Raw genomic sequence first — 25,375 nt, forward strand, 5'->3', positions numbered from 1 at the left:
GTCCCCTAGTTTGAGATTTCCCCACTAATGGAAACCACATTCCCAACGTCTAGCCTGTTGAGCCCGCTCAGGATCTTGTACTTTCAATCGATCACCTCTCACTCTTCTACATTCTAAGGAATAAAAGTCTAGCCTGTTTAACCATTCTTCATAAAGTCAATGCTTTTGTCCCAGGAATTTGCCCATTGAATCTCTTTTGAACAGCCTCTATTACCAGAATATTCTTTTTAAATACGAGGCCCAGAACTATAGCAGTAAAAATTATTGTTGGTGCTGCATAAACAATCAGGAAATAGATAATGTACAGTTACAATATTTTCAAAATGGAGTATAAAATTAGTGTTTTTATTTCAGGTATTGACCCGAAGATTGTTGCAAGTTTCAGGTGAGGAGGTATGGGTGCTACAGTAGATCTTTGTATGTCCTAGAGTAGGGAAGGAAAGTACAATCGGACAGGGTTTACCAATGGCAGTTCAGTGATTCTACATGCAAAGCGTGCCTATGTGATGGGTGACCAGTTCAGTCTCAAAAATGATACAGTTGAACAGCTTTCTGGTACGTATCTCTTAAGTTTTCACATTAAAAGGGTCATGTGGACAAGATTATCAGATGCTGTTCATTGAATCATGTCTTGAGTGTGATTTGCTGCTTTTAAGAAATTCAGAGAAAAAAATTCCTCATCACATGCACAAGTTGTGAACTTACTAAATACATATTACAGGTTATGGAAATGAAATTGTAACCAGACAAGATCACATAAGTTTCAACAGACTTTAGAAAAATGCTCAGGTGCTATGGTGAAGCATCAGCCAACAGCCCAACAAAGGTTTCGGACTTTTATGTCTCTGGTCTTCTATACAGTCATGGGGAGGAACTGAAGAGGTCAGACCTTTCTTTTCAAAGTGATGGAAAGGCGTTTACAGTCACTGTTGTAAATTCCCAATAATCTGCTTCAGAAAGCAGATATCAAACAATACTCCCAATCACTGATGCCACATGGCAGAGATGGACAAAGGAGTTCTAGGGAAAATATATCCAAAAAAAGAACATCTGTATCTCCTTCTCAAAATTTCAGCCACTGCAAAACAAAACTGACATCCCAAAGAGAGAAAAACTACATTTTCATTCGATTGAAAATATAGTTAAGTATTAGACTATACTTCCATCTAGATTACAGCTTGTATTTATATACCTTTAACATAATAAAAACACCCTGTGGTGATTCAAAGGAACATTATAAAACAAAATATGGCATAACATGACACCATGCTAAATAAGGAGACAAGGTTAAGTTATCAAGAACTTGGTCTAAGAGGTTGGTTTTAAGGACTGTCTTAAAGGATATAATGAAAAGTGACATAGTGAAAAGTGAAAAGTTGAAGAGGCGTAGAGAGGGAATTCCCTTGGGAACTAATGGTACAGCCACAATGGAAATAGTCAGGTGGTTAGAATTAGGAGGGCTATGGAGCTGGAGGAGATGAAAAAGATAGGGAAGTTGGAGGTTATGGAAAGATCTAAGTTCAAGGATGAGAAGTTTGAAACTAAAACATTGCTTGATTAGTGCAATTATAGATCATAGAACAACAGACATGACAGGTACATGGGACTTGATTTGAGTTAATTGGGGAACAGAGTTTTGGGAGAACAAAACATGGGAGACCAGTCAGGAATGCAATGGAACAGTTGAGCCAAGAAATAACCCAGATAGGAATAAGGATTTCAGGAGATGATCTCAAAAGGGGCAAAGTCAGTAAATTTTACAGAGGTGGAAATAAGTGTATTAGTGATATTGTGAATATCTTTCTGTCATTCTCAGGGTCAAATCTGACACTACTTTTGTGAGTAGCCTGCTTTACTCTGAGACTATTGCCAAGGAAATCAATGGAGTTATTAGTTACTGAATGGATTTTGGAGTGGGGACCAAAAACACTAACTTGTCTTCCTAATATTAAATTGGAGGAAATTTCTACTCTTCCAGTATTGAAGATTGTTGGTCATTAGCAGTTCCGATAATTTAATAGCAATAAAGGTGTCAAGAGAGATGAGAGGTGAGGTAGAGCTGGGTTTCGTCAATATATATGTGAAAATTAACACTTTGCTTTCGGATGATGCCCCCAAGGAACACCATGTCAATAAGAAATATGAAAGTTAGATTCTTGGGATAAATCAGAAGTAATGGTACAGGATCAAAAACAGAAGCCATTGTAATTGATATTCTGGCCACGAGGAGATAGCTAACAGTTGAAACAGGTGATAGCTTCCCACCCTGTGGGATAACATTGACAGGCGTTGCAGGTCAATTATGTTAAAGGCTGCAGGTAGTTTGAGAAGGAAGAAGAAGGATATTTACTTCTGTCACAGTCAGATAGTAAATCATTTTTGCCAGTAGTGAAAACCTGATTGGAAGGAATCAAACATAAGATTTTTGAATTGATGCATACTACTTATTTGATGCATACACGAACACATGAATTAGGAGCAGGGGTTCACCCAGCCTTGAGAGCCTGCTCTGCCACTTGATAAGATCATACCCAATCATGGCCTCAACTCTACTTTTCTGTTTATCCTCTATTACTTCTGACTTCGTTGTCTAACTCTGACTTTAAAATATTCTATAAAACTGCATCTACTGCTTGCAGGAGAAGAGGATTCTACAGACTAACATTCCCCGAGATAAAAAATAGTCTTCATGTCTATCTAAAATGGGAGACTGTCATTTTTAAACTGTATCCCCCAGTGCTGTTTTCTCCCACAAGAGAAAACATCCTTGCAAATCCACCCTGTAAAAACTCCTCAGGATGTTATATTTCAATAAGATCACCTCTTGTTCTTTTAAAGTCCAATGGACATAGGCCCAACTTGTACAATCTTTCCTCATAAGATAAAACTTTCATCCCAAGAATTAGTGAAGTGATTTTCTTTTCTGAACTGTTTTTAATGCAATTATATGCTTCCTTAAGTAAGGAGGCACATTGTACGTCGTGTTCCAGATGAGGCAAACCAGAACCCTGTACAATTTAATAAAGCTTCCCTAGTTTTCTATTCTATTACCCTTGCAATAAATGCCAACAAACCACTTGCCTTCCTAATCAGTTGCTGTATCTGTTATTTTGTGATTCTCAGAAGATGAGACCCAGATCCATCTGTTACAGAATTCTGCAATATCTCTCTATTTGAGTAATATATTGGTTTTCCATTCTTCCCCATAAAGTAGATAAATTCACATTATATGGCATCTGCTAAAGTTTTACTTTGGGATGCGATTATGTATAAGAGTGATAAAAATGTTTAACAATGATCAACAGAAGGTATATTGTCATGGTTTAATTTCCTTGGTAAACTACACTGTGGTTGGAACATGTGGTAATAAGTACCGGCCACATTGACCGTCTCACTCTCCTGTAGAGGGACAGTCCCTCTTTCCAACACCTCAGTTTCACTCTTCCTATTAGGTGAATGCAGTGTAGCATTTGCAGAACAGGGTCCATTAGCAGGCCAAAACTCACTGGTGAAGGATTTATAATGGTCAAGCAAAGATAAAATGGGGAAAAATAATCTGACACTCAGAAATCTTGCATATACTCTTGAGACTTATTATTCATCTTAGACTATCAGAGACTCCACACAAAGTTAACTGAACTTAAGATTAAAACAAAATGCATCTGTGCATAACTGCACATCTCGGTTCAAGGATTCAATGTTGAATGACCCTCCTAAGTAAATGAATGTTATCTGAACCAAAAGCATTGATTAGAAAAATGCAAAAAGAAATCATGCAGATAATTAGCATCCTTTTGGTGATTTCAAGGCAAGATGCAGAAATGAAATCCGGGGTAAACCTTTCTCCAGCATTTTGGAAGACATTTAGTTTCAGGATCTCATTTTATTGACCTGTGCAGATTGGGAAAAGCAGAGCAAATCTACAAATTTTTCCAGTCTTGTCAATGTGGCAGGAAACGACTTGCCATCAAAGGGACCTCTCTCCTCCAAAGTCCTCTCAGCAATCTGCAATTGGTACTTGGTGACAGCATTAATACCCTGTACAAAGACATCTCCAACAGATGGACAGCTTAGATCAAAAATTCACATTTACTTTATTCTTTTGAACAGTCCACTCCAAAAACTAGCTTATTTTGAAGAAGATTGTTTTGCAAGTTCTAGAAATTTCAATCCTTGACAAACAATTTCTTCCTTACTTTTTCAGGTCAGAAAGTGCTCCAAATGTTGTCAAGATTGGGTTATAATTAACCAAACATAGTACAAGCCATTCTAGCCTTGTAATATCTTAAGCACAGGATACCTCTTTTAATGGGATTTGTTAAAGCAAATGGTACATGGCAAAGGCTTGAAACAGTATCAGTTAAACTTATCCATCCTATTACTCCATTTTTCTCACCAAGGTACTAACTCATGCTAGGTGTTCTGGCATACCACAAGCATCTTAGCTCTTCTTAACTGTGTAAGACTGGGAAGTAGATCAGCAGGCTATACATGTGTATAAGCATTCCACAATGCTTAAACCTTTTCGTATTGAATTCTGACACAAAGCCTCTGAAAAGTAAGAACTGGAGTTTGGGATGAGAATGGCAGCAGGCTGACAGAACTTTTCCATCTGTAACCAAGGTATGCTGGAAATAACAAGTCCATCAAAACCTCCAATTGAACTCACTCGGCTAAGATCAAATGTAGATTATCCGAGCACCAGTAATCCACAAGTTATCACAAATGTGAACTATGATCAATTCAATCAGTGGGATTTCAGATAGTTACCACATCAACATCAAAAAAAAATCCACGCTAGGTTTTATCAATAAACATGAAACAATGTATTTATTGTAACAAACCTATTGATAACAAGTGGGAAAAATGGATGAATTACTGATATGCAAACTTAAACCTGTTCCTCTTTAAATCCAAACATATACACATTTAATCATGAATAGAATCAGAATTGGCTTTATTGTCGCATGTATTCACAAGTACACTGAAAAGCTTCCAAGTCACCATTTACAGTGCCATCCTAGGTGCCAAGGTACCTCGGTACAGGTAGTTAAGTACTAACATTTAGGGAAAAGAATTGGAAAAATAAAAAAAAGGCCAGCAATAAATTAGAAAAACAGAGAAATAATAGTTCATCATAATAGCCTTTCCAACCCAGACTGCACTGGACTTTACCTCATAGCTGGAGTCAAACCCATGCTAAGAATAGGTTCATTCTGAGGCCGGCAGTTTGAGTCCGCGCTGAGGCCGGGTGTTCGAGTCCGCGCTGAGGCCCGGAGTTTGATTCCGCGCCGAGGCCGGGAGTTTGAGTCCGTGCCGAGGCCCGGAGTTTGATTCCGCGCTGAGGCCGGGAGTTCGAGTCGTGGCTGAGGCTGGGAGTTTGATTCTGCGCTGAGGCCGGGAGTTTGAGTCGTGGCTGAGGCCGGGAGGCCGGGTCCGCACCGAGGCCGGGAGTTTGTGTCCATGCCGAGGCCGGGAGTTCGAGTCCACGCTGAGGCCGGGAGTTTGATTCTGCGCTGAGGCCGGGAGTTCAAGTTGTGGCTGAGGCCGGGAGGCCGGGTCCGCGCCGAGGCCGGGAGTTTGTGTCCACGCCGAGGCCGGGAGTTTGATTCCGCGCTGAGGCCGGGAGTTCGAGTCGTGGCTGAGGCTGGAAGTTTGATTCTGCGCTGAGGCCGGGGATTTGAGTCGTGGCTGAGGCTGGGAGGCCGAAGCCGTGCCGAGGCCGGGAGTTTGATTCCGTGCTGAGGCCGGGAGTTTGTGTCCATGCTGACGCTAAGATCTACACTGGCTTTCACCCACAATGCAGATACCGTCCGAGGTTGGGAGGTAAAATGAAAAGGAAAAAATGTTGTGAAAAGAAAGAGGAGAAAAAAGTATCAGATGGAGCAAACGTGCTCTGGCTCAGGAGTCCTATTGCACCACCATCATGGAAGCACCAGGTTGAACAGATAGACAAGACAGACAAGATCATTTTACAGGAATATTGTGGGTAGAAAATAGAGGCAAAATGAACAAAGTCTGTGATCAATAGTCCAAACAATAAATGGAAACGAGTTGACTTTCTCTCAGTTATTTCAGGTTTTACAGGTGATGATATTGCATTTTTCTTGACTATGGTGAGCCTCAATTTGGTAGCCAGTTCATAGAACAATAGAATCCCCACAGTGTAGAAACAGGCCATTTGGCCTAACAATTCCACACAGCCCCTCCAAAAAGCCTTCCTCCCAGACCCATCCTCCTACCCTACTTCTCCCAATCTAATCCACCTCATCTGGCATGGCCTATCCACCTAATCTACACATCTTTGGACTGTGCGAGGAAACTGGTGCACGCGGAGGAAACCCAGGCAGACATGGGGAGAACGTGCAAACTCCACACAGACAGCCCAAGGCTGGATTCAAACCCAGGTCCCCGGTGCTGTGAGGCAGCAGTGCTAAACACTGAGCCACCATGCTGCCCAACAAGTAGGACCTAGTTCCTGGGTTAAGTTAGAAGTTATTCTTTGCAGGGCCTTCAAGTATTGTTTTATTTCTGATCTCTCCAGGATGAGAAAGAGTGCGACAGAGAGAGAGAGAGAGAGAGAGAGAGAGAGAGAGAGAGAGAGAATCAGAGAGATGCAGGGCCCACTGTTGGTTTCGCTCAGTTCTGTGGTAAAGCTGCTACTTAAAACCAATCTCTGAGATGTTGCTGAGCAGTTTTTTTTAAACCAAAAGGCATCAGATGCTAGTTTGTCTCACACAAATAACAAAAACAGCTTTGAAAATTGTGTAACCAATAAATGAAGAGCACAGTCCACTTTTGCTAAAATAATTGGTTCTTTCTCTGCAACACACAGTCCAAATTTCCATTTTCTAATTTATATTTCAAATAAAATACATGTGGTCCTTACATGATGCTTTCTACTGTACATTATTCAATAACACAGCAATTAATGCATTTAACTGTGTGATATACTATAAGACAGTGTCTAGCATCATCATAAGAAGAATCAATGATCCTGCTCTTTCTTGCAGATTCATGGCAAGAGGAAGCTACCATAAGACACTGCTTAAATAATGATACCTCAACGTATTCTGTAGCAATATAACAAGATCAAGATTTATACATGGAGGCAGTGAGTGAAAGATCAAAACAGAAAAATCTCCAATACTACTTAAAAGTTTTGAGCAGTTTGCAGATCACAATAAAGCAGAAATGTGAAGAATTAACACCAAGAGTTTTATGAACTATTATACTAGATGTGACTTTGTTGCAAAACTAAACAATGAGCAAGACAGTACAATACAATATGCAATGGGTGGTTGTGAAAATGATATTGTAGTCAAGCGAGGGATTGATGAAAAGAGAGCTACTTCCCAGGAAGTAAGAAAAACACTCAATGGCTATTTCAGTCTGTGAAAGAATACCACTGTTGACCAGGTTGAATGTAACAAGAGTATCCAATGGCAATGGGCAAGTATTGAGGCTTCAAATAACAATTTGTACAACAGAAAATTATAGTATGGCAGCTTAAAAAAATGTAATCATGGCAGAATAGTTGTCAGAGTCTGAGATGAAGCATTGACCATTTGTAGTCAAGGATAATCTAACCTTAACAAAGACAATTCAACTGAGGAGACGAGCTATGGTCAGAAAACTAAATTGTTTTTGAAACAGTTCAGAAGAAAAGTCATGGGATTCAAAAGGCCAACTCTGTTTCTTTTGCCATACGTGCTGCCACACCTGCTGAGTTTCACGAGAATTTTCTGTTTTATTTCAGATCTCCAGCGTTTATAGCTTTTGCTTTCATTTCTGTCTTCCCAAAGGTACAAATCAGGAGTGTGATGGAATACTCCCTTCTTGCCTGAAAGGGTGTGGTTCCAACAACACACAAGAAGCTTGTCACCATTCAGGACAAAGCAGCCCACTGATAGGCACCCCTGCCACTACCTTCAATATTCACCACCTTCACCACTAATGCACAGGGGTATCAGTGTGTACAATTTACAAGATGCACTACAGTAACTCTCCACGGCTCTTTAGAAAGCACTTTCTAAATTGGTGACCCCTACTACCTAGAAGGACAAGGGCAGCAGATGCTTGGGAACACCATCAACTGCAAGGTCCCAGCCAAGCCACTCACCAGCCCAAGTTGGGATTGTATCACCATCCCTCCACAATGGCTGCGCCAAAATCCCAGAACTCCTTTCTTAACACCACTGTGGATTCTCAAGGACTGGGTGGATTGGCCATGCTAAATTTCCCATAGTGTCCAGGGATGTGCAGGCTAAGTAGATTAGCCATGGGAAACGCAGGGTTACTGGGAAGGGGTTGCGGTGGTCTGGGTGAGATGCTCTTTGGAAGGTGGTATGGACTCAATGACCTGCTTGTACACTGTAGGGATTCTATGACTTGCACCAGTTCAGGAAAACAGTTTGCCACCACCTTCCCGAGAGCACTCAGCAATGGGAAATAAATGTGATGTCCATTTTCCATAATTGGATTAAAAAAACAGTTTGCCATGCATCCTGTTCAGCGATAGAGGTATGCAGTGATTAAGAGAAAAGTATTATTTTTGGAGATAGTAGGAGCTGCAGATACTGGAGGATCTGAGATAACAAGGTGTACAGCTGGTTGAACACAGCAGGCCAAGCAGCATCAGAGGAGCAGGAAGGCAGACATTTTGGGCCTAGACCCTTCTTCAGAAATCATTTCTAGGCCTGAAATGTCAGCCTTCCTGCTCTAGGATTACTTTCGGTATGCCTTGTGAGGACTTTGCAGCTTATGTTCTTTTAATTGCTTCAAAATAGATTCAAACTACAAATCCTTAGAGACACCCTTAAATTCTGGAAGATAGCAAAAATGCCACAATAAATACAATGATTCGAACAGGAGAAAGTATCTGCTGTGTTCTATATTCTTCTGGCAAGACCTGAACAACAGATGTAGTTTAGTTGAAGTGGTGGAAAATGGCACATCAATAACAACCATAATTCCACCAGCAATAGCTGAGCAACAGAATGAAATCAGAAATGCTCAGAATCTGATGAAAAATGTGATTATGCCAGAGGTTTCTGCCTCAAAGCATGGCAATTTGCATATCACGCAATCCCATTCTGAGACAGTACTGTGAACAGAGAGGATACTCCGGTAAGGTGAATGATTTATACATTTACTGGTCATTCAAAGAATCCTCAGACTTTAGACTGCAACAATTGTACATTTGGACATCAAAGAATGTTGAAGCAGGGTAAGATATTGTTTGATGGCTGGGTCTCTCATAACCATTGGAAAAGAGGATACAAAAATGACATGCTATTCATCATCAGGAGAGAAGGTAACTGTTGATTTCATATTATTTTCCATCAGAACCATGAAAATGTCTAGGGACAGGCCTCTTCAGATGGTAAAATGTTCTTATTTGTAGTAGGCTACTACTCCAGATGGATAGAAGTCAAGTATTTGCAGGATCGCACTTCTGAAACAGTCATTATATCACTGATGGAGATATTGCAACTCATGGAATCCCAGATCTTGTAATCTGAATGGACGACAGCTTGTCTATTGAGTACTTTGAAGAGTTCACAATGTCATGGAGTGTACCATACTTACTGATCACCAAGATCACCAAGCCAATGGTGAAGCTGAAAGGGGACAGTGACAGTATTGCTGAGAAATGATGACATTCAACTTCTACTTTTTGACCTGTTGTTCACCTGCAGACCAAAATAGCTAACCTCTGTGTGATCTCTTCATGGAAAAAAAATCGGGAACTCACTTCCCTACTCTCGCACATACATTCTTGAAACATGTACAACATGATGACTTGTAAAAAGTAAGCAAGAAAGAGGATGAGTGCAATTTCAATCAGATTTAGAACTATGACAAATGTCACAAGGCCTGCAACATGGCAGATCTCCAACGAGGAGTGCCAGTTTGGATTCGAGACTAAGCTCATTGAGGACAAATGGTGGAAGAGACACCACATATTCAGATTTCAAAATAAAAATAGCACAGTAAGACAGCACAGATGTCCACTAGCTTCTACGCAGATGTAACCTTCCACACGGTTGAAGCAACATCAGAAGTCAACAGACTGGGGATGCTGAGTTAATTGACTGCCCCAGATGACAGTCTATTGCTGAACCAGAGACATCTGTCAATTCTCCTGCCCAGCAGAGAAGAAACTGAGAACACACTTAGGTAATAAAATGTGAGGCTGGATGAACACAACAGGCCAAGCAGCATCTCAGGAGCACAAAAGCTGACGTTGCGGGCCTAGACCCTTCATCAGAGAGGGGGATGGGGTGAGGGTTCTGGAATAAATAGGGAGAGAGGGGGAGGCGGACTGAAGATGGAGAGAAAAGAAGATAGGTGGAGAGGAGAGTATAGGTGGGGAGGTAGGGAGGGGATAGGTCAGTCCATGGAAGACGGACAGGTCAAGGAGGTGGGATGAGGTTAGTAGGTAGGAGATGGAGATGTGGCTTGGGGTGGGAGGAAGGGATGGGTGAGAGGAAGAACAGGTTAGGGAGGCAGAGACAGGTTGGACTGGTTTTGGGATGCAGTGGGTGGAGGGGAAGAGCTGGGCTGGTTGTGTGGTGCGGTGGGGGGAGGGGACGAACTGGGCTGGTTTTGGGATGCAGTGGGGGAAGGGGAGATTTTGAAGCTGGTGAAGTCCACATTGATACCATTGGGCTGCAGGGTTCCCAAGCGGAATATGAGTTGCTGTTCCTGCAACCTTCGGGTGGCATCATTGTGGCACTGCAGGAGGCCCATGATGGACATGTCATCTAGAGAATGGGAGGGGGAGTGGAAATGGTTTGCGACTGGGAGGTGCAGTTGTTTATTGCGAACCGAGCGTAGGTGTTCTGCAAAGCGGTCCCCAAGCCTCCGCTTGGTTTCTCCAATGTAGAGGAAGCCACACCGGGTACAGTGGATGCAGTATACCACATTGGCAGATGTGCAGGTGAACCTCTGTGCGTAATATGGAAAGTCATCTTGGGGCCTGGGATAGGGGTGAGGGAGGAGGTGTGGGGGCAACACACTTAGGTAGACCAGAGAAACAATCACAAATGGAAGTAAGAGATTTGGAGGGAGATATAATATAATGGATAGATTCAAGACTTAAGGAAAAATGTATAACGGATTATGTCTGCCTATAATACACCAATGAGGCAATATACATCATTATAGGAAGTGATGAAATGTCACTTGATCTTACTCCCTGTTACAGTTTGGTCTGGCCCTGTTGTATGTTGTCTTATAAACAACTACACAAAGGACAAGGCTGCTTCTTTTAAAGTACTTTAATATGGAACTATTTTCTCCAGATTCACTTCTAAATCTTCTTAAGTTGCTTTCTAGATTTGGCAAAAATTGACAACCCTCGAATTATGACAGGCCCGGAATCACTATTTGTGGATGAACTGCTCCACGATACTTACCAAGGGTGATAATCTGAACGTGGTTGCCTAATGACAGGGGATTGATAATGAAAGCAAATTTTGAAAAATAAAATGTGTTATGTGGAGAACAGAGAAACAGCTCAGGAGAGTTTGAATGGAATGATTTATTTCTATATCTAAGAAAATAGACTTTATATACAAATCTCATTATCAGAATAGGCAATGACTATCACAAGGAGTGTCCATTCTTTATTAACAAGGTTGATCTACCTTTTTCAACACAATATATTAACTAAAACAGACAAATCTAAAAAAGCTGCATCACTGCTGTTAGGTGAAACTTTCCTGTCCTTCTGCAGGTAATGGGACGACCCCAAGACTGGCAATCAGTGTCCCCTACAGGAGCAAGCCAGTTGAGGATTACTATGGAGGCAGTCAGCATCGCTGAGAGAAGTAGACGAGAAAAGGACCCTGTCGGAACTAGTCAGAGACAGATGTAGATTCATTATAGCTGATTGGAATCGGTTGTTGCACTATTATATAGAAAGAAGCTAGCTGTTTCACGGTTAGTCTTTTTTATTCTTAAATTTTAACACAGTATACAACTTGGCAGCAATGTTAATAAAATATATAAAAGGCAAAGTAAGTACTGTTTATTTCCAAAATTCTCTCGAGTCAGGAGCATTTCCATTGGACTGGAAAAGAACAAATATACTCTGTTCAAAAAAGGCTGTTGGACGTAAACAGGAAGCTATAGGCCAATTAACTTGATCTCTGTCATGAGGAAGGGACCAGAATTTTATATAAAATAATTATATTTGGGCACTTAGAAAAAAATCTTAGTTGGGAAGAATCAGATTGACTTCATCAAAGAGAAAACATGTTTGAACAATTTATTGTTGCTCTTTGAAGGAGTAATATGATTGTTGATAAAGGGGAGTCTGGAAATGTACTATACTTGAATTTTCAGACGGCATTTGATAAGATGGTACATGGATGGTTATTGCGGAAATTTAAAGCTTATGATGTATGGAGTAACAAAGATATAAAACTGCCTGGCTGGCACAAACCGGAGAGAATGTATGTCTTCAGCAGCGTTCCCTCTAATTTTCCTGCTGGCTGCATGGGCCTCGGAGGACTGTCTGTGACAGTGACTTTGAGACCTGGCAATCAATGCTATAATTGGCATGCTGATCTTGATAATTGTGTGTGGAGACTTGCAGCTGAGAGAGAATGTTGGGGTCTTCAGTATTATTGCTGGAATGTTGTCTGGGTCCAACAGCCATTGCAGTACCCAGTGCTGTCAGCCATTTCTTGAAATACATGTGGTGTGAATCAAGTTGGCTGAAGACCAGCATCTGTGATGCTGGGGACCTCTGGTGAAGACTGAGTCAAATCATCTGTTTGGCATTATTGGCTGAAAGTTGTTGCAAATGCTTCAGCTTTATCTTTTGCACTTATATGCTGGGATTCTCAATTACTGGTATAATAACAATCCTACTACCAATACCATCATATGGCCCTCATCAGTCCTCTTTGTCACTTCCTCAGAAAACTCAAGTTCATTGTTTTCAATAAAGAACTACCACAGGATAATTAGAAATGAGTATGTGACTAGACTACATATGCTTTATTCAAATCTCAGCTATTCTGGTAATGTGTAACAATTCATTTGATAGTTTCATTTTTAATTTAATGTTTCACTGTTAATGTTAATAAAAACTTACATTCTCTGATTTCGCTCCTGTATTCCTGAAGGTTCCCAGTTACTCTTTTATATCTTGTTAATTGCATTGTTCCTTTGCTCTTAAATGGTTATTTTTCAACGTGAACCTCAGCAGCCAGTGATGGCAAGATATTTGATTGGGCAGTGTATGATAATCATGGCCCATTATCCTTATTCAAGTACCTAAAATCATGTATTTCCAGGAGAATTCTATGGACAGTTACAAGAGAGAACTCTAACAGACTTGCTCCACCCCTCTCAAAACAATTAATTTTGAGCAGAATGGGACTTTGCTTCACTACACAATGTATTCTGTTTTCATGTGATTTATTATGGAACTTGCCCCTGCTCTCACCTATTCTTTGGAGATGGCTTTCCATCTTGTATGACCGTGGTTTGTTCTGTAGTAGTCAATACCCTGTTAAGCATTGATTGGTGTGGCACAGGAGCTCTTACATTACAGTGTCTGCTACAGAAAACAACAAGAAGATGCATGATTTGCTCGCCTCTGTTTTCTCTGAGCTCTCTTTGTCAGCTGAGTTTTCATTTTGGCTTGCCAATTCCAATGCTTCTCCAAACAGTTATCTTCCAAAGGTCAAGATCATCTGACTGTCTCCTAGTTGTCATTATCAATGTCACTCAACTTCATACCTCATTTACGAGTATCCTTGTAGTGAAGGTATGAATGACTAGGAGGTTGTCACCACAAGGCCAATAGACAATACAGAGGATCTTGGGGTATATAGCCATCATCTATCTGATATGCATTATAATTTGTGATTCTTGTCAATAGCATTGAACACATCACATCAAGGGCGGACAGTACAAAATTATTGTCTATTTTGGAATGGATATCTATTTTTTTCTCCTATTTCCATCAGGATCCTGAGATGTATTCCATTGATTTGTTGCATTTTGTCATCTGTCATCTTAGTTACCTCTCCTATAACTTTATCTTATTAGCTAGTAAGCAATTCAAGAATGATATTCTTCCTAATATTCTCCTCAGCAAACACTACTTGCCAAATTTTGTGTATCCTCTAGAGCCTCACCATCCTGTCAAGGATAGCAACTCACATTCAATAAAGAAATAACAAGGTGTGGAGCTGGATGAACACAGCAGGTCAAGCAGCATCAGAGGAGCAGGATGACTGACGTTTCGGGCTTAGACCCTTCTTCAGAAGAGTTAATCCAGCTCTACACCTTGTTATCTCAGATTCTCTAGCATCTGCAGTTCCTACTATCTCACATTCAATAAAGACATTTTTCCTGGTATGTTTGCAGACAACTTTACAGAATTTTAAAATTCTTAATAATTATCTTCTTATATTCACTCTTTGCTTTTCTTATCCTTCCTTCTCTCCTTACTTTCTGGTATTCTGCATTATTTTATGATTTTATTTATTTAGGGAGTGTACACTTCACTGGTCAGACCAACATTTACAGCCCATCTGTAGCTATTCTTGAGAAGATGGTGGTAAGCCGCCTTCTTGAACCTTGCATTCCATGTGGTATCAATAGTCCTACAATTCCTGCAGGGAGGGAGTTCCAGGATTTTGCCCCAGCAACACTTAAGGAACAGCACTATATTTCCTTGTGAGGATGGTGAGTGGCTTGCCATAGGGAGTTGGAGATGGCGGTGTTCCCATGTAATTACTGACCTTGTCCTTCTAGATAGTAGAAGATGTGGGTTTGGAAGGAAACTTGGTGAATTTCTACAGTGCATCTTATAAATGGTACACACTGCTGACTGTGCTTCAGCAATGGATGGTTTGGTGCCAATCAAGAGGGTTGCTTTGTCCTGTTTGCTGTCGAGCTTCTTGAGGATTGTTGGAACTGTACTCATTCAGACAAGTGGAAAATATTCTGCCACATTCTTGACTTGTGCCTTGTAGATGGTGGACAGACTCTGGTGAGTCAGGACGTAAATTGCTTGTAGCAGAATTTGTAGGCTCTAAATTGCTCTTGCATTTATTTGGTGCTTACATGGCTAGTCCAGGTCAGTTTCTGGGTCAACAGTAAGCGTCCAGATGTTGAGAGTGGGGAATTCAGTGATGCTAATGACATTGTGTGTGAAGGGATGATAGCTAGATTTTCTCTTGTTAGAGACGGTCATTGCCTGGCACTTGTTTAGCATGACTGTTGCTTGCAATTTTTCAGCCCAAGCCTGGATATCATCCAGATTTTGTCGCATTTAGACATGGCTGCTTCTGTATCTGAGGAGGTGCAAATGAATTTGAATTTTGTTCAATTAGCAGCAAGTATCCCTACTTCTGACCTTATGGCAAGATCATTGATGAACGATTGAAAATGGCTGGGCTTAGGCCATGTCCCTGAGGAACGACCAGGTACAGTGAAAGAGTCTTTACCCCTGGACCAGGAGGCCCAGCTTCCAGTCCCAACTGCTTCAGAAGTGTGTAATAGCATCTCTGAATAGGTTGACTGGAAAAATAGTTAAATTTTAAAATAACATAACCCTGAGGAACTACTGGGCTGTTGAGTTGCAGTGGTAATATCACTGCATCTGAGCTAGGAGACGTGATTCAAGTCCCAATTGCTTCAGGGGTGTGTAATAATGTCTCTGAACAGGTTGATCAGAAAAAATCTACCCAAGGAACTCCTGCAGAAATGTCGTGGGTCTAAGATAACTGACCGCCAACAATCAGAATCATTTTCCCATGGGCTACACTGACTCCATGAGTGGAGTGTTTTTTTCCCTTGATTCCCATTGACTCTAATTATGCTAGGGTCTATCACGCTACAGCCATTCAAATGTGGCCTTAATATTAAGGGAATAAATAGTTATATTTCACTGTCAGTTTAAAAACTTATTTATTTACCTACAATACTCTGAATTGCAGATTCTTTAACGGTGTAAATTTATACTGAAGTTGGATCCCACATTTTTCTCATTTGCTTGATTTATCTTGTTGCTCATTAATCACAATGTTTTTACCCCTGCAGGCATGCAAATAAACTGCCTGAGGAAGGAATCTATTTACTCCTATATATATTTTTAGTTTTGTCTTTTTGATCCTACTTGCTCCTTCTTAAAAATGTGTAATGCACGAACTATAAACTGACTGAAACTTGCTGAGAATAAATGGATTTGGATAGATCTCAAGAAGAAGAGATGGCGTGTGGATGTTATTCAGCTCGATGTTGTATGTAGGAACCAGTATTTGGAACAGATCATGCAATTAAAATAGTTCAGTGTTTAGTTCAGGGCAGCCACCATGAGAATGACACATCTCCTACTCAATTCTAAGAAACAACTTCCTTCTCATCATACCCTTTTTCATCTCTTTATCATTTCTATTATGAGGAACATTGCTCCTTTGAACTTCCTTCTGTTACAAAATAAAAGTATATAAAGAAATAAATATCTGTATCATAAATAATATTGCTTAACTGACTGTTCATGAACAAAGATAGTGTTCTGATCTACAGCCTAATTTGTAACTGCTGCAAGGTGGCCCTACCGTTGATCCAGGAGATAATGGTTCAAGTCCTACCTTCTCCAGAGATATGTATTACATCTCTGAACAGGTTGGTTAGAAAAATCTGTAACTGCCACAACTATACTTTTCCAAAATGTAGATCCCTAAAGGTTCAAATCTCTACCTATGTTTTAGCTGCAGAATGCCCATACTTAGAGAATAGCAATATCTTGACTTACTGACAGTTTGTAAGTTCATTACTATACGAACCATAATTAAGCATGTATCCTTGACATAACAAACATCATTTGATAAGGTTCCCCATGCTAGGCTCATTCAGAAGGTCAGGAGGAATGGGATACAGGGGAACTTAGCTGTCTGGATACGGAATTGGCTGGCCAACAGAAGGCAGCGAGTGGTAGTAGAAGGAAAATATTCTGCCTGGAAGTCAGTGGTGAGTGGTGTTCCACGGGGCTCTGTCCTTGCGCCTCTACTGTTTGTAATTTTTATTAATGACTTGGATGAGGGGATTGAAGGATGGGTCAGCAGGTTTCCAGACGACACAAAGGTTGGAGGTGTCATTGACAGTATAGAGGGCTGTTGTAGGCTGCAGCAGGACATTGACAGGATGCAGAGATGGGCTGAGAGGTGGCAGATGGAGTTCAACCTGGATAAATGCGAGGTGATGCATTTTGGAAGGTCGAATTTGAAAGCTGAGTACAGGATTAAGGATAGGATTCTTGGCAGTGTGGAGGAACAGAGGGATCTTGGTGTGCAGATACATAGATCCCTTAAAATGGCCACCCAAGTGGACAGGGTTGTTAAGAAAGCATATGGTGTTTTGGCTTTCATTAGCAGGGGGATTGAGTTTAAGAGTCGTGAGCTCTTGTTGCAGCTCTATAAAACTTTGGTTAGACCGCACTTGGAATACTGCGTCCAGTTCTGGTCGCCCTATTATAGGAAAGATGTGGATGCTTTGGAGAGGGTTCAGAGGAAGTTTACCAGGATGCTGCCTGGACTGGAGGGCTTATCTTATGAAGAGAGGTTGACTGAGCTCGGACTTTTATCATTGGAGAAAAGGAGGAGGAGAGGGGACCTAATTGAGGTATACAAGATAATGAGAGGCATAGATAGAGTTGATAGCCAGAGACTATTTCCCAGGGCAGAAATGGCTAACACGAGGGATCATAGTTTTAAGCTGGTTGGAGGAAAGTATAGAGGGGATGTCAGAGGGGGGTTCTTTACACAGAGAGTTGTGAGAGCATGGAATGCGTTGCTAGCAGCAGTTGTGGAAGCAAGGTCATTGGGGACATTTAAGAGACTGCTGGACATGCATATGGTCACAGAAATTTGAGGGTGCATACATGAGGATCAATGGTCGGCACAACATTGTGGGCTGAAGGGCCTGTTCTGTGCTGTACTGTTCTCTGTTCTATGTTCTATCATGTCTCAAAGTGTCAAAATTTTGCAAAAAAATGTTCTTCTACCCTGAACTCTCAAGGGAAAACTGGCAGTATCTAATGTACTTTCATCAACAATTAGCCTCTAACTAACCACAGGATGTGTCTAATAATACCACCACTTCCAAAGGAATTACCTAAGTAATGATCAAGTGCAGCTTCACCTGAGCAGCTAAACATTGCAACTGGGTTCTGCCTCCTGACATCATTGCAGATGAACTACTTTACATAAATGCTAGTATATTTATGATTTGCATGGTCATTTGTTTTAATGTACTTTTGAATACAATTAACATTTTCTGGATTGAACACATTTCTGAAACCTAATATATCTGGTTATAGCATTGGCCATGGATGCCAATATAAACATCATACACCAGTTACTGAATACTGTTCAGTGTCATGCATATGGACAATTTGAGGATATAATGTATTCAAAACAAAATAAAAGGGACCAGATGCACTTTAAAGCAAGAGAGAAATCGATGAGAAGCACATAGGAAAACCAAACAAAAAATTGATATTCCTGAACAAATAGATTGAGTGAACAACAAAGATTAATAAATTTTAGATATCCAACAGGTTCAACCAAACTAAACAGTAAACTTCTCCCATCAAAAGGGGCATCACTTTGCATAAAAAGACTTGGTAAACTTTTTCTAATTTTGTTGGTAGAACAGATCATCATATTCTTCAGCTCCTCCAGAAAGCAATTATATAGTACAAGTGCTTTATCGTTAACATTTTGGGTACTTTTTTCTATATATATGAATAATAAAATTTTAACAAGTTTTTAATGAAGAAGTGAAAACAGGTATCCATAATTTTAGGGAACTCCTGTAAGAGTATTTGAAGGGGCATTCAAGCTTTGATTCTCTTACTCTCAATAAATCTCAAGTTGTTGATGCTAACTGATCTTGTGTTTTGCTTTAGTATTTATCAAAGAGGAAATAGTGCAACAGTGCTAGGAATGGCCCTTTCCAAACTTCCAGGCCCAAAAAATTCCAACAGGACAAACCGGCAAGAAAGAAGTATATGCACATTGAAACATCGTTCATGAGGCTGTACTGCTCAGACTTACCAGCCATTAGCCAAGGCTTGTATACCCCAGATTCGCTGAGATCAAAAATAAGTAACCAAGTTGTGAGATCAGTCCTGTTAAAAATATTCCAAACCCTATCAGTAACATCTAAAGTAGAACAGCATGGATGGGAATGTGTAAAAAGCATACAACAAGCAAAATTGGAAGCACAGCAAATTAAGGAAAGCTATTTGTCTTTCTCTGCATGATTCTTTCTCAGTTTCTTTTTTTTTTGGATAGCATGAGATTATCTGCGATTCAATGACTTCTCTCCACGATGCTAGTACCTGCTCCTCACGGAGTAGCTGGAGCTTTTTGGCTTTGCTTTGTCGATAGTATTCCATGATCATCATAGCTGCGTAGATCTTGCCCACGGTAAGGTCAGTTGCTGCAGGCAGGAGGTTAGAAGTCAAAAGAAGAGGATTTAGAAAACTGAAACAGAGAGCTGCACTTACATGGTTCAATTTCCAATCTCCCCCTGCATTCCTCTCCTAAACATCCAGTAAATTTTCATCACACTACTTGCAAATATTCAAAAATCTGTTAACTTTCACATATTCTCATTGAGGAAGATGAAAACATTTGATGACTGACTTCACCATCTTTTTACTGAGGGGATTCCACAGGAAGATTCATAACCATCTGTTTCTGTAGCACTTCATTTATAAAGAGAAGAAAAGAATTTAAAAATACAAGAGGGCAATATTATTTTTGTAGCTAATGAGTTATGAACAGAAGCTAAAGTTGATAGTTAGCGAGTCATCTGATGACTAATGGTCAGTTAGGATTAAAAGATGGTGTCTGAACCCTGAATGATAATAAATAATATTATAAGGAATCTGGAATGATGATGGCGTTGATGACAAATGGAGCGCAGGAATCTTAAATAAACTTGTTCCTGGATTCCTAGCTTTGGTGTCATGTTCCAACTGTCAGAAAGCAGCTGATTCTGCTCTACACAAGAATTTCACAAATGAAAAATACTGGTTTTACAGTATGAACTGTTTGGCCACTAAGAAATAAGAAAGTCCATACATCAAGAATGACCAACAATACCAAAAACCACATTTAGCTGTGCTGTTAGTGTTAACAGGGTGGTGGTCAGCTCTGCAGAGCTGAATGTCTGTCTGCAGGTGGGGGAGGGAGATATGAAATTAGGAAATTCAGATTATCATAGCTCCTTCCCAATAATGTCACTCACACATGTAGTATTGACAGTGACTCGATAGGAACCTGTCCTTCAGGTGGTATGCCATGAAGAAATACAAAATAGGCTAGGGATTTTTCCTTGGAGCAGTGATGCTGAGGGCGAACCTGACTGAAATTACAAAATTATGACAGGCATAGATAGGGTAGATAGGAAGGGGCTTTTCCTTTTAATGGAAACATAGTTAATGAGGAAGCACGGAATGAAGGTCAGGGGCAGGAAGTTCAGAGAGGATTTAAGAACTTTTTTCACTCAGAGTGTGGTAAGTAACTGGAAACCGCTGCCTAAAAAGATGGTAAAGGCAGGAATATCATAACCTTTATGTAGTATTAGATGAATACATGAAAAATCATAGAATACAAGGTAATGTGCCAAGTGCTATGAAATGGGATTAGATAGTAGGCTTGATGCCCAGTGTAGACCTGATGGGCTGAAAGGCCTCTTCCTGTTATTATAATCTACGACTCAATGTGTAAAGAACTGATGACGAAGAAAAGGAAAGTTATAATGAGATCTGCACTTACATTTGTGGGGCGTGACCAGTAGATCTATTGTCTTCTGTGAGAGGTTAGGCCAGATAGACATCATCTCTTTCCTCAACTCTCGGTCCATTTGGTGTTTATCAGCCCCTCCTAAGAAATAGAATTGGTATAACATTTGGGATAGATTTTAAATAGGCTGCAATTATTGCAAAAATGTCTTTATGGGCATCCACAATGGAATAAGGCTCACTGTACCACATGCACAAACCTCTTTGTCACATTCAAATAGTACAGGTTGGAAGGTTTTCCTGTGTTATCCGGTTGTCTACAACTCAGCAAAGTAGTCATGGTATATAACTGAAACTTTTTTTTATTGCGTGGATGTATGATGGAATCAGGTTCAATAAAAGTAGTCAAGAAGGAATTATACAATTATTTAAAAAGAAACAATAAAGCAGGGCTACAGGGAAAAGGCAGGAGAATGCTTGGAGGTATTGCGCAGCCTTCTGCTCTACAACAATTTTGTGATTCTGAGGTGAGAATGAGGCAGTTGATACAATAAAATTATGCAGTGCTGAAACCTCCAAATAAATGTCGGGATACATCCATCTTTCACGTTTTAAGTATTGTGGAATAATTACACAATACAGATAGAGCAGTCGGTAGATTTTTGGGTGCCTATGCACAAAACTTATAACATGTAAAAATCATCACAAACATTTTTTTTCATGTACAGTGGTAGTCATTAGCCCAGCCAATATGGGTACGGCAGTTAAATAAAACTCACACAATACCTTTTGCTATTTTGATATCCAAGGCTGTCCTAATAAGTGCCATAAGTGTTGAGTTGAAGTGCACACTGTTGTCTTCAGCAACTGGTAAATCCATTCGCAGAAGCCTCTGTAGGGAACCAATCACAACAAACCTAGCCCAAAGCACTGTTGCTGTTTGGCTGAGTTACCACAAATCACTTGGAGGTTCCTTTCATTTTAGTCTAAACATCGTCAAATAATTCATTCCATTTGTGTACAATTGTAAATACATAGATCATCATCGCAATTTAACATGGTGCACACAAATATTCCGTGGAACAACACACAATGCAATGGTCATTCCCAGTTCCACTTGAGGTACTGACATCCAGTTAACAAACACAAGTGATGCAGATGCATGCAGCATGCAAAGGTACCCCACAGGACAAGCAGTGCAGTCAAGTTGACACAGAAGCTTCCAAGGAAAAGACACTGGATTTCATTCACAGCTACGCTTTAATAGGCTACTGCTTAAAATCTGCTCTCTCAATGCAATGGAGCATTATTCAAGGATAAGTAACAGCAGCATTCAGAGGTTTTTGAGTGAATGAGAAATGGACAGGTGTAGTACATTTAATGCGATTAAAGCTGGAGACTATGAAATGAATCAACATTATTTTTCAGGGAAGTGCAATGAGAGTAATAGGGCCGAAAGAAAGCGAAAGATAACTGAGAGAGGAAGATAGGCAAAGATAGCATGAGATGCTTGGGTGAGGGTGGGGAGAGGGAATCATACAGTGGGATAGTTGAAACATGAGCAAGTTATTAGGGGAACTGTCCAGAAAACAAGTTGTGCTTAATTTAAGGAAGAATGGAACTCATTTAAGCAAAACATGTTCTCACTCCAGATGTTGTAAAGTCATTAGACTTCTACTTTGTTGAGTTAGTGACATACTTCTATTGCTACACACTGATAAATGGCATTGTGGGCCTTTGAACATGAAGTCTGGACAGGGAATTATTGCTTCTCAGATGGTCTCCAGGTGTCTGTCAGTAGTTGCACTGGGTCCTCAGGATTGTGCCATTATTTCATTATTTGTAAAGGGTCTCATCCAAGCTGATCTGTCTATTTGTAGACAAGTGAAACACTCTGCAGGAACTCAAGCCCTGAACATGGTAGTGTTAACTTTTAATTCAGGACTACGATCCCAAACAACATTTTGACTGAGAAGACTACTCCGTGAAATGACTGGACTGAGAAGATCATTCTCAGGAATGACTGGACTCGGTACAAATCAGAGTGACAGAAAGGACACAAGGTTACATCAACAGGCAGCTCCTTCAGTTTATCAAGGATAGATCATTAGATTCTTTCTTGATGAAGATAATAATTGCCTGGTATTTGCAAGTTATGAATGTTACTAGTCGTTTATTAGTCCAAACCTGAATGGTTTCCAAGTTTTGCTGCACGTGGATATGGATGGCTTCAGTATCTTAGGAGTCGTGAATGGTACTGAACATTATGCAATCATCAGTAAATATCCTCACTTCGTAACCTTATGATGGAGGGATGGTGATTCAGCAGGCAGCTGAGGGTTCTTGGGCCTATGACTTTATACTGAGGAATTCATCATTAGTTATAAATAAATGGGTGAACTTTAGAGTTTAACAGGCCAAACAAAAGATGCATATGTTTCACTAAATGGAACCTGAAAGAATGGCTTTGAAGATTAGGCAGCATCAAGACACATCCTTCCCATCAGCACAGAAACTTCTAGACAAATAGCAGTGCTTGGCAGGACAGGAAATGTCAGAAAAGAGGACATCAAAAAAAGCCCACGGATATAATAAGATAATCACAAAGGAAAATGTAAACATGGGGAGGTAAGAGGTTAAAGTTCATGTCTTTTTAATTCCTTCTGTTTTTAAAAAGATTTCCAGAGTCTGGTGGTGGTAGAGCAAGGTTGAAATTTGATTTGTATTTTATGGTGTTTTTTGTGCAAACAGAATGACAAGGCCAGTTCCTTTCAATGGAGATTTTGCAAGCTAGTCGATTTATGAATGTCTCATTCTGGGTAATTTATTTTTTGTTATCCTTAGTTTTATCTCTCACTCTAGATCTGCTTTAGTTTTACAAAAAAAGGTCTACTTCCATATGTGCTATCAAAGCCAAGGCATCTGTGGTCTAAATGGCGGAGATATATAAAGGAATAACATATAATCAATTAACCAATGGAGGGGAACTCTGCTTTTTGGCAGGGAACACAACAAGTTTTGGAAAGGGATGATCGTAACATTACTATAAATATAACATATCTATACTGTGTTTTATGTTTATTTGAGACTGCTAGAGTAAGGTGTGGAATCACCAGAGACTGATTCATGAAATATTTATTAATTAATTTATATTATTCAACTATGGAAACTTTTAACGTACTGTATTAACTGAACTGCTTATTTTTGAGGTCATGTACAAAATCTACACATAAGGTATGGTACATAGGGCAGTGGAAAGCTTAACAGTAAATGGGGAGGGAAAAGATTTAAACTTGCACCACCCAGGGAAGATCAGGAAGGAAAGGACAGTTCTAATGGGGAAAGAAACAAGATCAGCCGCTACTGCTTATCAACAAACTTTTGATTTGAACACTGGCCTTGAGAGGACAAACGGTAGGAATGACTCTTGAGGGAGGGAGAGTGAAACAGGGAATGCTGTGAGCCCAAGCCCACTCACACTTCCTCAGGCTGCAGAATCCCAGGTGCAATAAACCAGATAAGAGGCATGAGGAAACAGGGAGGCCATGTAGGGAAGGGAACAAATTATCCAATTAGCGAAAATAATTTTTAAAAAAAGCCTATTTAATTATTTACAGTATTCAGTTGGAACCATTGACCCCTCCCTTCAAATTCCTTTTTAATTTATTCCTCAAAAAAACCTCTCAATGTGGTAGGTCCAAACAGTCCAAAGTACAGATGTCAACATCCTGACAGCCTGTGTCTGATGTCCACTTAGTAAGTCCCATTTCTGATATCCCAAAGAATGTAAATCCACCTCGCAGCCTTTCAAAGGACAATCAACATAGCACAGATGATACGTCAGCAACAGTAAGGCCACGTGACTTATTCCTAGGATTGCCCAGCTGTAATACATGTGTTGACTGACATCCCTTAGGTAATGTCCAGTATATCTGGGAGGGAAACAGTAAAGCAAGAATTCAGTCAGAAAATTTTTACTGTTTCACATGATGAGGGACATTATGTGAGCAGCAATCAGACCTTATTTCCTGTTCAGCCAGATAATATAAAATGGACTGGAACATTACTACAAACAAATAGTTGTTAATTAGTGTCAAACTTCATGTCTCCTTGGAACGTTCAAATGGTTTGGCAAAGTGTTGCAGTGGATATCTGTAATAGCAAGAGACTCTCAACCCCAATCAGTAAATAAGCTTGTCAGGATCAAAATTTTCGGATTTATCTTGAGTGATCAACTGACGGTGGAGTGAGTGGGTGGGGTTGAGTTTGGAACAGTGGCCAGTTGCTTATGGAGCAGATTTGATATTACTGTTATTAATCTAAATAAAGTTGTGGAACCTGCTCAAGTTTCTTCCTGAAACAGCTTAGCTTGATTAGATTACCTACAGTGTGGAAACAGGCCCTTCGGCCCAACAAGTCTACACCGCCCCTTGGAGCACCCCACCAAGACCCATCCCCCTATAACCCACACACCCCTGAACACTACAGGCAATTTAGCATGGCCAATCCACCTAGCCTGCACATCTTTGGGCTGTGGGAGGAAACCGGAGCACCCGGAGAAAACCCACAAAGACATGGGGAGAATGT

General features: G+C 40.3%; 1 protein-coding gene across 4 annotated transcripts in view; it reads right to left on the reverse strand.

Moving 5' to 3' along the window:
• The window catches only part of LOC125447460 (voltage-dependent P/Q-type calcium channel subunit alpha-1A-like), a 606,466-nt gene that overhangs the window by 62,217 nt on the left and 518,874 nt on the right, over positions 1-25,375 (reverse strand). For all 4 annotated transcript variants that reach the window (XM_048521818.2, XM_059639809.1, XM_059639808.1 and 1 more), the window contains exons 38-40: positions 21,575-21,680; positions 20,823-20,930; positions 19,379-19,479 (exon numbers count right to left, since the gene is read on the reverse strand). In XM_048521818.2, coding sequence (XP_048377775.2) covers positions 19,379-19,479; positions 20,823-20,930; positions 21,575-21,680 — 315 coding nt within the window. The remainder of the gene's footprint in view (positions 1-19,378; positions 19,480-20,822; positions 20,931-21,574; positions 21,681-25,375) is intronic.

Source organism: Stegostoma tigrinum, chromosome 35, assembly GCF_030684315.1.
Source record: "Stegostoma tigrinum isolate sSteTig4 chromosome 35, sSteTig4.hap1, whole genome shotgun sequence".
Taxonomy (NCBI): Eukaryota; Metazoa; Chordata; class Chondrichthyes; order Orectolobiformes; family Stegostomatidae; genus Stegostoma; species Stegostoma tigrinum.